At 39.6% G+C, this 12,863-nt stretch overlaps 1 protein-coding gene across 5 annotated transcripts in view; it reads right to left on the bottom strand.

Annotated features, from left to right (window-relative positions):
- Positions 1-7,858, bottom strand: part of ETV1 (ETS variant transcription factor 1) — a 66,534-nt gene extending 58,676 nt beyond the window's left edge. For 3 of the 5 annotated variants that reach the window (XM_049798743.1, XM_049798746.1, XM_049798745.1), the window contains exons 1-4: positions 7,693-7,858; positions 7,031-7,164; positions 6,159-6,246; positions 4,329-4,376 (exon numbers count right to left, since the gene is read on the bottom strand). In XM_049798743.1, the coding sequence (XP_049654700.1) occupies positions 4,329-4,376; positions 6,159-6,246; positions 7,031-7,075 (181 nt within the window). In that variant the 5' untranslated portion in view covers positions 7,076-7,164; positions 7,693-7,858. Of the gene's footprint in view, positions 1-3,803; positions 3,914-4,328; positions 4,377-6,158; positions 6,247-7,030; positions 7,165-7,302; positions 7,441-7,692 lie in introns of those variants that run through there. The other 2 variants (XM_049798744.1, XM_049798747.1) reach the window with 2 other exon arrangements.
- Positions 7,859-12,863: the final 5,005 nt, after the last annotated feature.

The following is a 12,863-nucleotide window of genomic DNA, read 5'->3' as shown; positions in this document are numbered from 1 at the left end:
TCACTGCTTTTTAGAGTGTCTGTCCCCATCAGACAGATTTCAGAGATGGAGTTATTAAATTATCATTTCTTGACTATTTTTTTCTCCTATAAGAACTCTTGAATATGTCTACATAGCATTTGCCTTACACTGGATAAATTTTACAACTTTTTGGCAGAAGAAAGCTAGTCAGCCAGAGTAAGCTGCTACACACCTTCACTGATTTAAATGAAGCCACTCTTAACTAGACTAATATTTGAAGATCTAGTACTTTCTTTTATTAAAAATAATCCTTTGAGAACTAGAAACTACTTATTTTCATACCTCCTCATTTAAGAAATAAACTAGAAATCAACAGTAGCTTAGACATCACTGCAACACGGGTGCATCCTTCACAATAGGAGAACAGAGGGCAGAAACTTATTTCCTAAAGTTCATTCCGAATGTGGGTATTAATTATTTGAAAGAAATAACTTACTTGCAGATACAAAGAACTGGTTTTTAAATACTGATAGCTTGTAGTAGCCATCCACTCAATTTAGCTAAGCTGCAGTAGAGGCATGAATCCATTACCTGTAGCTATTATTTCAAACCACTTACTGTTCACTTAATCTTTTTGTATTTTTTCAAGTCACTCAAAGAACATTGTATTTTATTTTTCAGTTTGTTACCATCTGAGAAGCCTATTATCTGTTGCTCTAAGAAGCAGATCTAGTGTGTAAATTCATTATTTGTCTTTGCTTGGGATGCCTTTTACATATCTTTAACAAGCTGTAGGAGAAACCAGTATCTCAAAGAGTCATTTTAAATAAAAATCTGGATTTTTGTTAATCTATTATCCCCCCCAAACCAAATGCTTTCACTATGGAAAGGAGACACTCACTAAGAATTAATTCTCTCTCTTCATTTTATTCCAGAATAAGAAGTAACAGCTACTATGATGAGATAACATAATATTTGAACCATTTTTTCAAGTCACTAAACAATTGCTATCTGCCAAACCCAATCCGATTCCAAATATATGGAATCAATAAAGTCATTTTATAGCATTATTATGACAAAATGTTGCCATGAAGTTATTTAAATATGAAACAAAAGATAGTATCTGAATAATACTTGCCTGGGTTAGCAATAGGCAATTTTAACTATTTCCTTTCAAGTTTGAAGTTTGAAACAATTATTAGAGGCTTCCACCTTTCAATTTCTGTTGTCAGGAAACAGTTATAATCTATCTTCTGTCCTGCATAACAATTGGCATGAGGGAACCTTATTCGGAGTTAAGTTTTAAGTCAAAATAATTTAGATTCTTTCTTACATATTTAATACTACACAGAGGAAGAAGCAAAACTCATTTCCACAAAAATCTAGTATGCAGCTACTGGAATACCTTTCTAAGTTTACTGAAAGTAGTATTCAGCTTGTTAATTATGGAGTAATAAAATATTAAAGAGGTTACTGAATTGTTTACTTTTTGGATTAATTCTTTAATACATGTGAACCTCCCACCATTTTCAATAGGAAAACAATACAATTCTTTTCTGTTTACTTGTTTACCACCAACTTGCCACAGGTGACGCCAACTGCAAAAATCTCCAGGCTAAAATATGTGATGTAGTAAGGACAGCTTCAGGAAAAGCAAAACAAAAAAATCCACAAACAATTTTTTGTGTGTCATAAAATGCAACTCACTAATAAGTAGATTTTTGACCTGGTTACTCCCCAGTAGGGATCTGAACTCGTGGGAGAAACCTGGTCAGCTGCCACTGATTTTCTTAAAAAGGGTCAAGATGTTTTAAAATTTCATGGTCATTTCCCTGGCTCCAGAGCATTATGAAAAGAAATATGTAAACATTACTGATGCTGCCAAATTGGCAGACTTCTAGCCTATGAAGGTCCAGAAGAACATAAATGGACACATCAAGCAATGGGTAAACAAGTCTGATTTCAAAATCTGTTTCCTGGCTAAGCTTATCCATGTAGACATTTGCAGAGCTACAATATCCTCAAACATTAGTATACTATAAAGACTACCAAAAGTTGTTTTGGGTGGGTTTTTTTAATAAAAATTTGGGATCAAGTTAATAGCTTAATATTTGATTTTCTCATCTTGACTTTTTATTTCTGTTTTAGTTCAGCCTTTAGAAAAGCTGTGCAAAGTTTGTGTTTTATGGAACAGCTAAAACCATGGCATGGCCTGAAACACATAGATTTCTTAAGGTACTTCTAGAACACTGAAAAATCTGTAATATTTAGTTGCCATATGCTGTGGAAAAATATAATTATAATATTATCTAGCTTTATTATCCTCTGCTAGATGAAAAGGCAACTTTCCTTTTTTTCATTTTTAAATACTTACCAGATGATGCTATCTGTTTTTACAAAGGTTCTTCAATGTAGCTGACACAGGACTAGACACCTTTCTCTCTCAAAACCTATCTAAATTTATTCAGTGAAATAGACTCAGCTAAAGAGCAAAAAAGGCTCTCAAACAATTCATTCTAGTCTAAAATAAGCAGTGCCTCCAGAATAAAAATTGCCATTACAGTAATTTATGTACCTACAGAAATGATTAAATCGGTTTTAAATTCCGTATTATTTTTCAAACTTACATTATTATCTGCACATGCATTATGAATCTGCCTCTATTTTTCTGACTTATGATCAAAGAAATGTAATCATTTTCAGAAACAAAAACACCCATGCCAGTGAAAAATCAAACTAAAAGTTCTCCTCTCCATAAAAAACAGTATATTTTGAGTAGTATTTTAACATACTTCTGGCTTGTTAGAATGAATGAGATGATACAAAATAAAGAGACTCTTCGGAAAATTACTAAAGGGAGACAGATACAGTTCTATCTGATCATTATTCTACAAAAATGATCTTACTACAGGACATCCTGTTTTCAATGATTAGGAAAGAATCACATTAATTCATAAAAATATATCCTCTGTTCCATTAATTTAAAGAGGACTTTTTGATTGTATACAGAATAACCACATGCTAAAAATAATGCTAGGAGAATGAAAATGTCAGCAAAATAAACAATACCCCACAACTTACAGGTTAGGAACTTGCTAACTACATATAAAGCTGTTAAAACAGAATCAGTATGTAGGCAAGTAGTCATCAGCAATATTTCCCTCTTTTTATGAAAACCAACAGCAAGCATTTCATCCCAACATCCCTCCTTTCCAAAAAACCAGAACATCTATTCTATAAACAGCTGTGCATAGTCCAGTACATGATAAAAATTAACAATATGTGAATACTCACATTCATTTATATCGGGATAAAATTGGAGAGATTATGTTAACTTGCATCAAAATCATGTTTATTTCAGATGCACAAGTTCACATAAAAAATTCAATCAGAAATACTAAGAACAGACAATGCATAAAAATCTTTATGCTTCAAATAAGCAGTATTGCAGATATCAAAGGAAAAAAAATCAGAAAATATTGCTGAAGACAACAAATACACTTCAACAAACAGAAAGCTACCTTGCATTTTGTTAAAGTTCTCTTAATGCAGCAGCTCATTTTTTGTTACTGTTAAATGAATCTCTCAACAGCTACTCTAAATTCAGGTTTCCACATTATTGTTCTTAAACATTCTCTCTTCAGTAGAATGTGCTCTGCAAGATTATTTGAAATACTTAAAAGCACAAGCAGGTGTAAAACAGACTGATGTCAGTTTTCTTATCACCCAGTACACAATCTCACAACTACAAATACGAAGACAAAAATAACATGCAAAATATTTAAAGGTTTCTGGGAAAAAAAAAAAAAAGAAATAGTACTTTTTAAGTATTCCATACACACCTAATGTTCTGTGTTGTGAACAAGGTGGAAAGAAGACACTTGCACTTAAATCTTGAAGCATCCCGTCCCGATGAACCCAGAGAAACTAATTTCTGCCATCAGAAAAGTACTCCACCAGAACACCAAATAATTATATGTGCTGCTCTAAAGGAAACAGCAAGCCCAGTTCTGGCTGTATGTAATCTCTCGAGGTACAATAATATAAACCTGATCAATTGCAATTAAAATCTGAACAGAGGCTTAGAACTTGAAGTCTTGGTGCATTAGTTCTTGCCAAAAGCAGATGTGATTGTGAGCTGGAAGCAATTTCTCCTGGTAATTTGTGATGACACTGGGTAGAGCAGCCCCAGAGTCCCCAAAGACAAACTCATCAGAGGCTCTAATGTATGCATGACACATGAGGTGGCTCTTTTAGAGCTCAATTAATTGGGCTGAACATTAAGACAGCAAGTTCAGGACTTTTTTTTTTTTTCTTCCCCCTCCAGAGTTGTTTTTCCTCTTTTTACAAGCAGTTTTTTCCCTTACCTTCTGCAAGCCATGTCTCCTGTAATTGGCTGAGATCTTGAAAGAGTTCTGCAAAAAGATGAAGACATGAATAAAAGACTCACACCTTTAATCTCTTCATAAGATTAAAATGTGTTAAAAAATATATTTTCTCCTGAAGAACAATGTATGTGAATTCTATTCTGGCAGTCAAACATACAGACAAAGTAGTTATTTTCAGGTTGCAGGTAATTTTTCTACACCTATTAATAAAAACCAAGTACTTACTGTATTATTTTATCATCTCTTGAAATAATAACCAGCATCTTAACCAAGCTCTGTAGTATAGAAGGCAATATATAGAAAAGTTAAAAATTATAATCTTTCTAACAGGTGAACTATTTCTCCTTATACAATTCAGGCCTCCTCCTGCAGTATCTGCCCCAGATAAAGCGCTCTCAGACTTCAACAGGAGCTCTGCCTGAGCAATGACTGACTATTTTTATTAGTAGGGTCGTTAACTATTGCATAAAAATTTTGAAGCAAGGACCTGAGAGGCTGCAATAGCGAACAGAAATGGGACATCTTTTCTACTTCCCCTTATGTTTTACTTTGTATGACAAGAGAATCACCACTATTTCCTCTATGCTGTACTCACTGTACTTTAAAGTGAAACCACCTTCTCCATAGACTGAGTTTTGCAGCAGCTTATCTTTTTTTTGCAATTCATTGAAATCAATTGCTTATAATGGCTGTAAACCAGAGCACCATTCAGCTTACTTGCAAAGCTCAGAAACCCAGTTATGAGAATTCTGTTTACTAAGACTAAGTAGGATATTTGAACTGACAAATGGTTTATTTTTAATTTACTGTATTTTTAGAGAGACTTCCTCTTTTATGAATGCTGACAGATAACTATTTACATAGACTTAAACGACAGAGGCTATTCATTTATCCTGTGGACTGATACCTCATGTTCATGTTGGGACATCATTTAACTGAAAATGAAAAAGTTTTTTCTTTTCAATCTACCCTAGAATAAACTTTTCCAAACAAGTAAGTAGGGATTTTGAAGTGTATCAGTGTGTCCTTACCCTGATAAGATTTATATAGCCGTAAGTTATAGGCCCCTAATATACCTTCCTATATGTCTTATGTACTTACAGGGGCATAGCATAGCATCTATACTGACCTTGTAACCTAAAGAAGTGTTAACAGCTATTCCTACACTACAGTTCTCAAGCTACAATCATGTGAGTGGCAACTGATGGGACTAAGTTACAAATCTTTGGCCCCCCAAAACTTTGTCCACTCTAGATTTCCTTAACCAAATTTCCCAGGATTTTTAACCCGACCAGTGTTACACAGCAATAGAAACAGGCCACCAGACACCAGCAGCCTGACTACTAGCTCTACAGTAAAGCTAGAGTGAAAACCAACGGTCTCCACAGCAGCATTCTCGCTCCTGATACCACCAGTGAACACACACCAGTGAAGAAGATGTTAAAAGATGGGAGGAATGAGGAAAACCCTGAATCTCAAGAGGCCCAAAGGTGAAAATGCCAGTTGCCATGGCTTGGGTTAGATGCTGCAAAGGCTTGGCCTCAGTGCATGACATCCGTGTGCCACATGTGCAGGAGTACCTAAAATGCAACAGGGTAAGTCACGGAAGGAGTATCAACTTTATCAGTTTATTCCCTTTGCCAGTTTGTTTTGCAGTAGTAAATGCAATTTTCTCATCTTTTCAGATTGATCTTGATATATTTATCTCCAAAATAAATAAATAAACAGCTCTCAGAAAGCTTTTCTGCGTTACTGGGGGGGGGGGGGGGGGGGGGGGGGCGCGGGCAGGGGGGAACAACAAGCCCTCACCTTCTGAATCATGAGCCAGGTCTCTGTTAATGAATTTTCTTTTCCTGACATTTGTCGGTCTCTCATTACAGTTTCTCCCACGCGGATTCTATAAACAGGAAAGATCAGTTACTTTAGAAATCTGAGGGGGTTGGTTTCTTTTTTTTTTTCATTTAATCAAGAATACTCAAAGCCGCATGAATTCTTTACATTTTCAAACAGGGAAATGATCATCTTGCAGTCCCCAATTTCTAGCAAAAGATACTGCTAAGCACCTAACATCCTCCAAAAGATTCCTGTGTCCAAATGCAACACATTTCTAGCTATCTATGTAGACATCTATTTGTACAGATACGTATATAATGTGTTCAAGCAGCAACACAATACCAACCATGTATTTTTAGCATCTAAAGTACACAAACCTACACAACAGCACATAAATCCCTCTGCATAAGCTACGCAGGAGAACCCAGATACGAGATTATAATAGACTGTTTTGTTTCCCTGTGTTACTTATAACATTGTTTGCAAAGTCCTGAAAGCAAAGGGAAAAAAAAAAAGGAAGAAAAAAAATGTTAACGTTTGCCTCAACTTCATTCTTCTGAGCGTTGCAGGCAAACACAGCCAGAAACTTTGAATGCAGCTGCTGCTGCTCTCGCCTCTCTCATCCGCTAATCATGTGCATGATTTTTTAATCATCCCAAAACTGTCTTTAAAAGAACATGATGCTTTACTGAAATAACTAAGAAGATAGGCTCATCTTGCAGGCAAAGCTCCCAGATGAAGAGTCGCCCCTACAGCAGTAACAAAGCGCGTACTCTGTCTGCAAAACTCCCCCACAGAAATAAGTCGGAGTCAAGTTTATAAACACCAACTTCGAACTGATCACTCACATTGGTGACCATGTAAGGCACTTGCTGGTCATAAAATCCATCCATTCTGCAGCTCTTCCACAAGTCTTAGCTCAGTGTTTTATTTACTGGGCATTTGATCTGGAGATTTCCTCGGGATCTGGACTCCAATCAGCCTAGAGGGGAATACAAGATGGCTTTTAGATTAAAAAAAAAAAAAAAAAAAAATCATGAATGAACTGCTTGAATTTGCATAGCTAATTAACCTCAAAGACTCCCATTCATAAAAACAACCCTCCCTTCTCTGCCTTCACCTGGGTTACACGCTTCTGCCAGGAAAACACGGAGCAAAAGCACTTCGAGGCAGCAGCAGAAAGCAAGGCGAGAGGCAGGGTTTTATTTACACTCCCCGCCGTATCCCCCGGGCGATCCGCTCAAGTGGCAGCCCCGACTCTCGCAAACGTGTGCTCAACTCGTAATGGCGAACGGCGGAGCTCGCCGCGCACCTCACGGCAGCGGCGGCGGCGGCAGCGCCCGCCAGCCGCAGCCACGCACACACACGCACACACACACACGCGCGCGCACCCCACCCCCCCCACCCTCCACACACACACCCCCAACCACCTTCTCCCCCAGGATCGCTTTTGCAGCCCACCACCACGCAATCCTGCGGGGCGGCGGACAAAGTTGCGGGGAAGACCCACCTGAAGGCCACGCGCGGCGATCGGCTGCAAAAAATTCCCTCCAAATTTAATAAAAACATTAATTATTCCCCGGCACTTCCCCCTTGGAAGCAGCGAGCGCCACTGACAGAGCTCAATCCCGTGGTTTTTCCTCTCCTCCTCCTCCAGGGGCCCCCGAGCCGCGCCGGCGGATCCCCGCCGCCCATTGGCTCCCCGCGCCCCCCGCCGGATCGCCGGATCGCCGCGCCGCCCGCCCCGGCCCCGGCCCCGGCCCCGCCGCCCCCCAGCCCCGCCGCCCCCCGCCCCGGCCCCGCTGCCGACGCGGGGGGCGAGCCTCCGCTCTGCCCTCGGCTCCTCCGCCGGGGCCGGGGGGGGGGGGGGGCGGGAGGTCGGAAATCGGAACTGGGATGCGCGGCGGTGCCGCTACACGGTTCCCGGGATCCCGCTGCGGGCACACCATGTCCCCTACACCTCCCGGGTGGCAAGGCAACCCCCTCCCCTCACCTAATTTATTCAAAAAAAAAAAAAAAAAAGTTTCGCCTCCCTGACTCCGAGAAGCGCGCGCACACCACCCCACACCCCCTCACACACACACACCCCCCACACACACACACAGGCGCGCGCCTCTTCTGATGGCGGAGCGGTCCCGCACAACTTGGCGGGAGCCCGGCCGTGAGGGGAGGTGAGGGCGGCCAGGGGCTCGCGCCGCACCGGCGGGGGCTTCGCGCCGCTCTCTCAAGATCTGGTGGCATCCAGGGTTGTTGGTTGCTTTGGGGTTGGGTTGGGGTTTTTTTGGTTGGTTTTTTTTTTGTTTTTTTTTTTTTTTTTTGTAGCTGAATCATAGAAAGCAATTGTTATTTCTGCTAAGATGACATAATTTCTAGGTTTCGTGGACAGCATTTGGCAGCATCCAGGCACCGGATCTCGGGGGTTTTTCTGGTGCAGCGGTGCCAGGACCTATCAAGCTCAGGATTTCCGAGGGCTTCTCAAAGAAAGTGAGCTTTCTTTTCTCTGTATAGAGTGGCAGTTGGAGGGCTGTGTCCAAAAACTCTGCCCTTTCTGAACTGCCAAAATGCACCAAAGCAGATTGTGTGGTTTCATAACAGCTATATTTGTCCTCTCTTTGAGCACTGAATTCCAGGTATCGCAGGAATCAGGTGGTAAATTTAGGTATTTTCAACGCTGTCTTGCTGCGAGATACGAAGTTCCACATTTTTATGATCTGATGCAGTTCAGCAATTAGCAGGCAGAGCCCCAAGCTAGCAAGTCCAACTTTGCCCTCAGCCCTTTCTGAGGCATTTCTTTATAGCTAAGGGCATAAAGGCAACTAAAGAAACCTGCTTTTGCATAAATTGCCTACAGTGGTATTAACAATATTCAGGTTACCTCTGTACTACTTTGTTTTGAAAATTACAGTTGTTTCACTGCACTCTATGCTGGAGCATATTACTTTCTGCCACAACTTTTTTTTTTTTTTTTTTTTTTTTTTAATCTTTCGCCACCTTTCTGATCTCACCATTCATACTCCTTTGCTACTTGTCCTGTCCAGCCAAGGAGGAAGGAAGCACCATCTTCCCACCACTTCTGCTCTTCCCATACCGCCTTTTCAGGGAAAACGTCCACCACCAGCAGCTTGTTTTCTGTGTTCTTGCTGCTTCTGTTTCTACACACACACCCCAGAGCACCTGGAATTACAAGAAAGTAATGATATTCTAAATGTTGTGTAAACCTATAATTGTATTGTGTTCTTGACCAAGCCTTTGAGTTGCTGCTCCTGTAAGCGACTTTTGTGATATAATAGGGGAATGAAACTCTACCAAAATCTCCAGGTGTAAATGAAATTTCCTGCATAGTGAGGGCTTCATTTTCTTATTTATACGCATACCCACACTAGAGCAGCTGCTGAGCCAGGGATGATGGCCTTGTGGGAAGGCTGTGGCTACAGATCTGTTCCTGGGGAGCACGTGGCCGCTTTAACACCTGGCCCAGCAGAGCTGATGAAGCTACTATCTCCAGTTGCCTACCCCATGTCTCCAGTTGCCCACCCCACGCTGCTAAGTGGATGTCTGAGCCACCCATCAAACAGTTCCCGAAGCGCTAGACTTTACCACATACTCTTCTAAACCAAAATCATTGATGGATTGTTTTATCTTTAAACAGTGCACTAAAAAATTGCTGGTGTGTCAGTCAGACAAGCTAATTAAAGCAGCCTCAACTGAAGTTTCCAAGGGACCTTGGACCCATCAGGTACCAGGTACCGCCTGTGAAATTTGCACCACTGGATCCCATCTTGCGCTTCCCTACACCATAGCCTGCACCTCACCGGCTGCTGGCACAGCTTCGTGGCCACCTTCCAGCACACACCCCCCCCACGGCCACAGGTTTGGCACCCTGGTTTACGGAGCCGGAGGAGGTCGGCACTCTGCAACAGCCGAGCTCCCTGCGCTCCCGGCCGGGCTGTAACTCCAAGAGAAGCTGTGCATTAAAGGTGTCCTGGCAGGAGACATGCTGTATTGCTTGTTGTTACTCCTCACGCCACATGCCTCTTCCTTCCCTCCTCCCCCTAGCTGGCCCTTGCACGCATGCCGGGGAGAAAAGGAAGAGTAAAGCTATTTTGAAGCTCTCTTTATCCTCATCTCTGTTCATCCACTGTGCCAAGTGGTACTCAGGGAAACTTCATTAACTATTAAGAGGTAGATGCTTACAGGGAAAAAAAAAAAAAAGAAAAAAAACCAACCCACATATATCTACTGGCAACCCACTCCAAGGTCTGTGTGCAGAAATGCAGTCTTGGACCATCACCAGTCATACCTGTCTTAGATGTAAACTGGTGTGGCCACAGTAATTATTTTGTAATTTTGCGTGTTTGTCCAAAATTCTTGCAAGTTTGGGGGTTTTTGTGGTTTGTGTTTTGGAGTTTTTTTAATAAAGTTTTTATGTTTTAACTACTATTTTCAGAAAACAGTACTCAAATATCTTTTTTTAATAATCCTTTTAGAAAACTAAAAAGTAAACTCAAAATCACTTTTATTTTTTAGTTAAAAAGACTGAACAGTTTTTACTAAATTGAAACTATTCCAAAAAAATGTGCTGAATTTATTTTACTAGGAAAAATTGCTTAAAAAATTCAGCTTTTCTAATAGTGCTGCTTTAAAAGCAAGATACTTGTTTTCTTTTAGAAACAGATATGTTCAATTACACTATAAACCCTTCACTATATATTGAAAATTATATATTATTTCCATTTCATAATAGCAATATATACTTCACACACTTACCTGAGAGAGGACAATGAGACACATATTTCTTGCTTAATTTGACACACTATGGAGCTACAAATAATTTCTGTAACATAAAAAATAGAAGTCAATCCAGACAGACAGAGCAAAGAGAAGATTTGATGATCACCAGTTCCTCCTGGAAAATGTGAGAAGAATTTAACCACATTTTCAAATAAAGAAATAAACCATCATAATCCGATATGATAAAATCTAAATCCAATATGAAAATTTAAAAAAAAAAAAAAATTAAAAAAATGAACTGATTTGATAACAAGACAGAGAATTACACTCAAAAATGCTTTATGCTGAAAAAGTAAACCTTTTGGACACCTTCCTAAATTATGCTTACACCAAAGAAAATCCTTCAGAAAAAGGATAGTCATAACTGAAATATAATAGGCAAGTAAATTTCAAGGCAACATTAAGTTAAAAAAAAATCCTACTTGTTTTTCTGAAATTGTTTAGCCTAACCGTTCCTTCCAGGCATTTCCCCAGTAAACGGATGTATTTATGGGCCTGATACACAACAAAAGGGATGCCTTCATTCCAAACAACTGTTGAGCAGCCACTTTTAAAACATAGTCTATAGCAGACTCAATAAACTAACAACTAAGTATGTGACTGACTACAGCAAAACCATGAAAACCTAATGAGATTTCTGTCTAGTAAATTAACCCTTGACCACATTTTAACCTCCTAATGCTGTCTCTTTCAGCAGGTTAACAGTGCTTATTTTATCATGTTGATACTGGCATACAACAAAGTAGTATATAATAGCAAAATTAAAAAGAAAAAAAAAAAAAAACAGAGAAATGAATGGGCAGATATTTGCCCAACAGCATGGCATTTTGTAAAGCCTTTGATTCAAATGCAGCATCCAGGACTGAACCGTAAATTAGGAAAAGGAAAGTACAAGTAGGAAGAAAAAACACATGATGATTACATCCATATGCTAAACTATCAGATGTGGAATTAAAAGTACATGCAAACAAATATCTTCAAAGAAAGAAAGAAAGAAAGAAAACAAAAAAAGTAATCCCAGTTTGACTGTTTTTAACGTACAGATTAATAACACATTGCATATATCATTGTAATTTAGAACTAGCGTTATGCAAACCTAGAGGCCTCCATAAGTAACTGCATTTTGTCTGATAATGCAATGCAAGGCAATTTTCAGTAAACATTTATGTACTATAAAATGATGCTAGCTGGGAAAACTAAAATGAAGATATTCCAAAAACAGAGCAAGAAACCAAAAGCCCCCCAAAATCTTTTGTTGCAGAAGGGTGAAAAGTAGATTTAGGTTAATAGTATTTTCAGCCTTCACCATAATTAAGACTTCAAATTTAGGATTGACTATAAAAGCTTTAGAAAGGAGAAGGCCTAGCAACTCTCTTAGAGCACTGGCCCATATGTTGGAGCAAAGTAACCTCAGTATTGTTCTGGCTCTGCTAGTAGTCTTCTGGGTAATCCCTGCACAGGCAACCCCTGTCACCTCACTGGGTTTTTTTGTGCCTACAAAGTGAGACAATGATACTCTCTTCACTTGAGAAGTACTGTTGAAAATAATAGAAAGTCTATTACTATTGACTGTGGAGATCCTGGCTGCACCTAGCTCCTTGGATTGTCCTAACCCTGCTCCTTCTGAATTGGTGATGGGCAAAAATTGTGCTACCCATACATAGTAGCTTCAATAAGAGTTGCTACAAAAAAGGAGTGGATCACCTAGACCTGTGAATTGTTGCTCAGGAAAGAAAGCTCAGCTATGCACACCATCACAACCAAAGCAGTAAGCAGTCTTCTACCACAAACTACCAGAGAAAAGTTAAATGACAGTTTGATTGACTCATATAAATCATCACTATCCTCTCTTAACAATGCTCATTTCCTGACCAACAGAGCAAATCAAAA

The sequence above is a fragment of the Accipiter gentilis genome, chromosome 4, assembly GCF_929443795.1.
Source record: "Accipiter gentilis chromosome 4, bAccGen1.1, whole genome shotgun sequence".
Classification (NCBI taxonomy): Eukaryota; Metazoa; Chordata; class Aves; order Accipitriformes; family Accipitridae; genus Astur; species Astur gentilis.
This window is presented reverse-complemented; position numbering and strand designations above follow the sequence as displayed.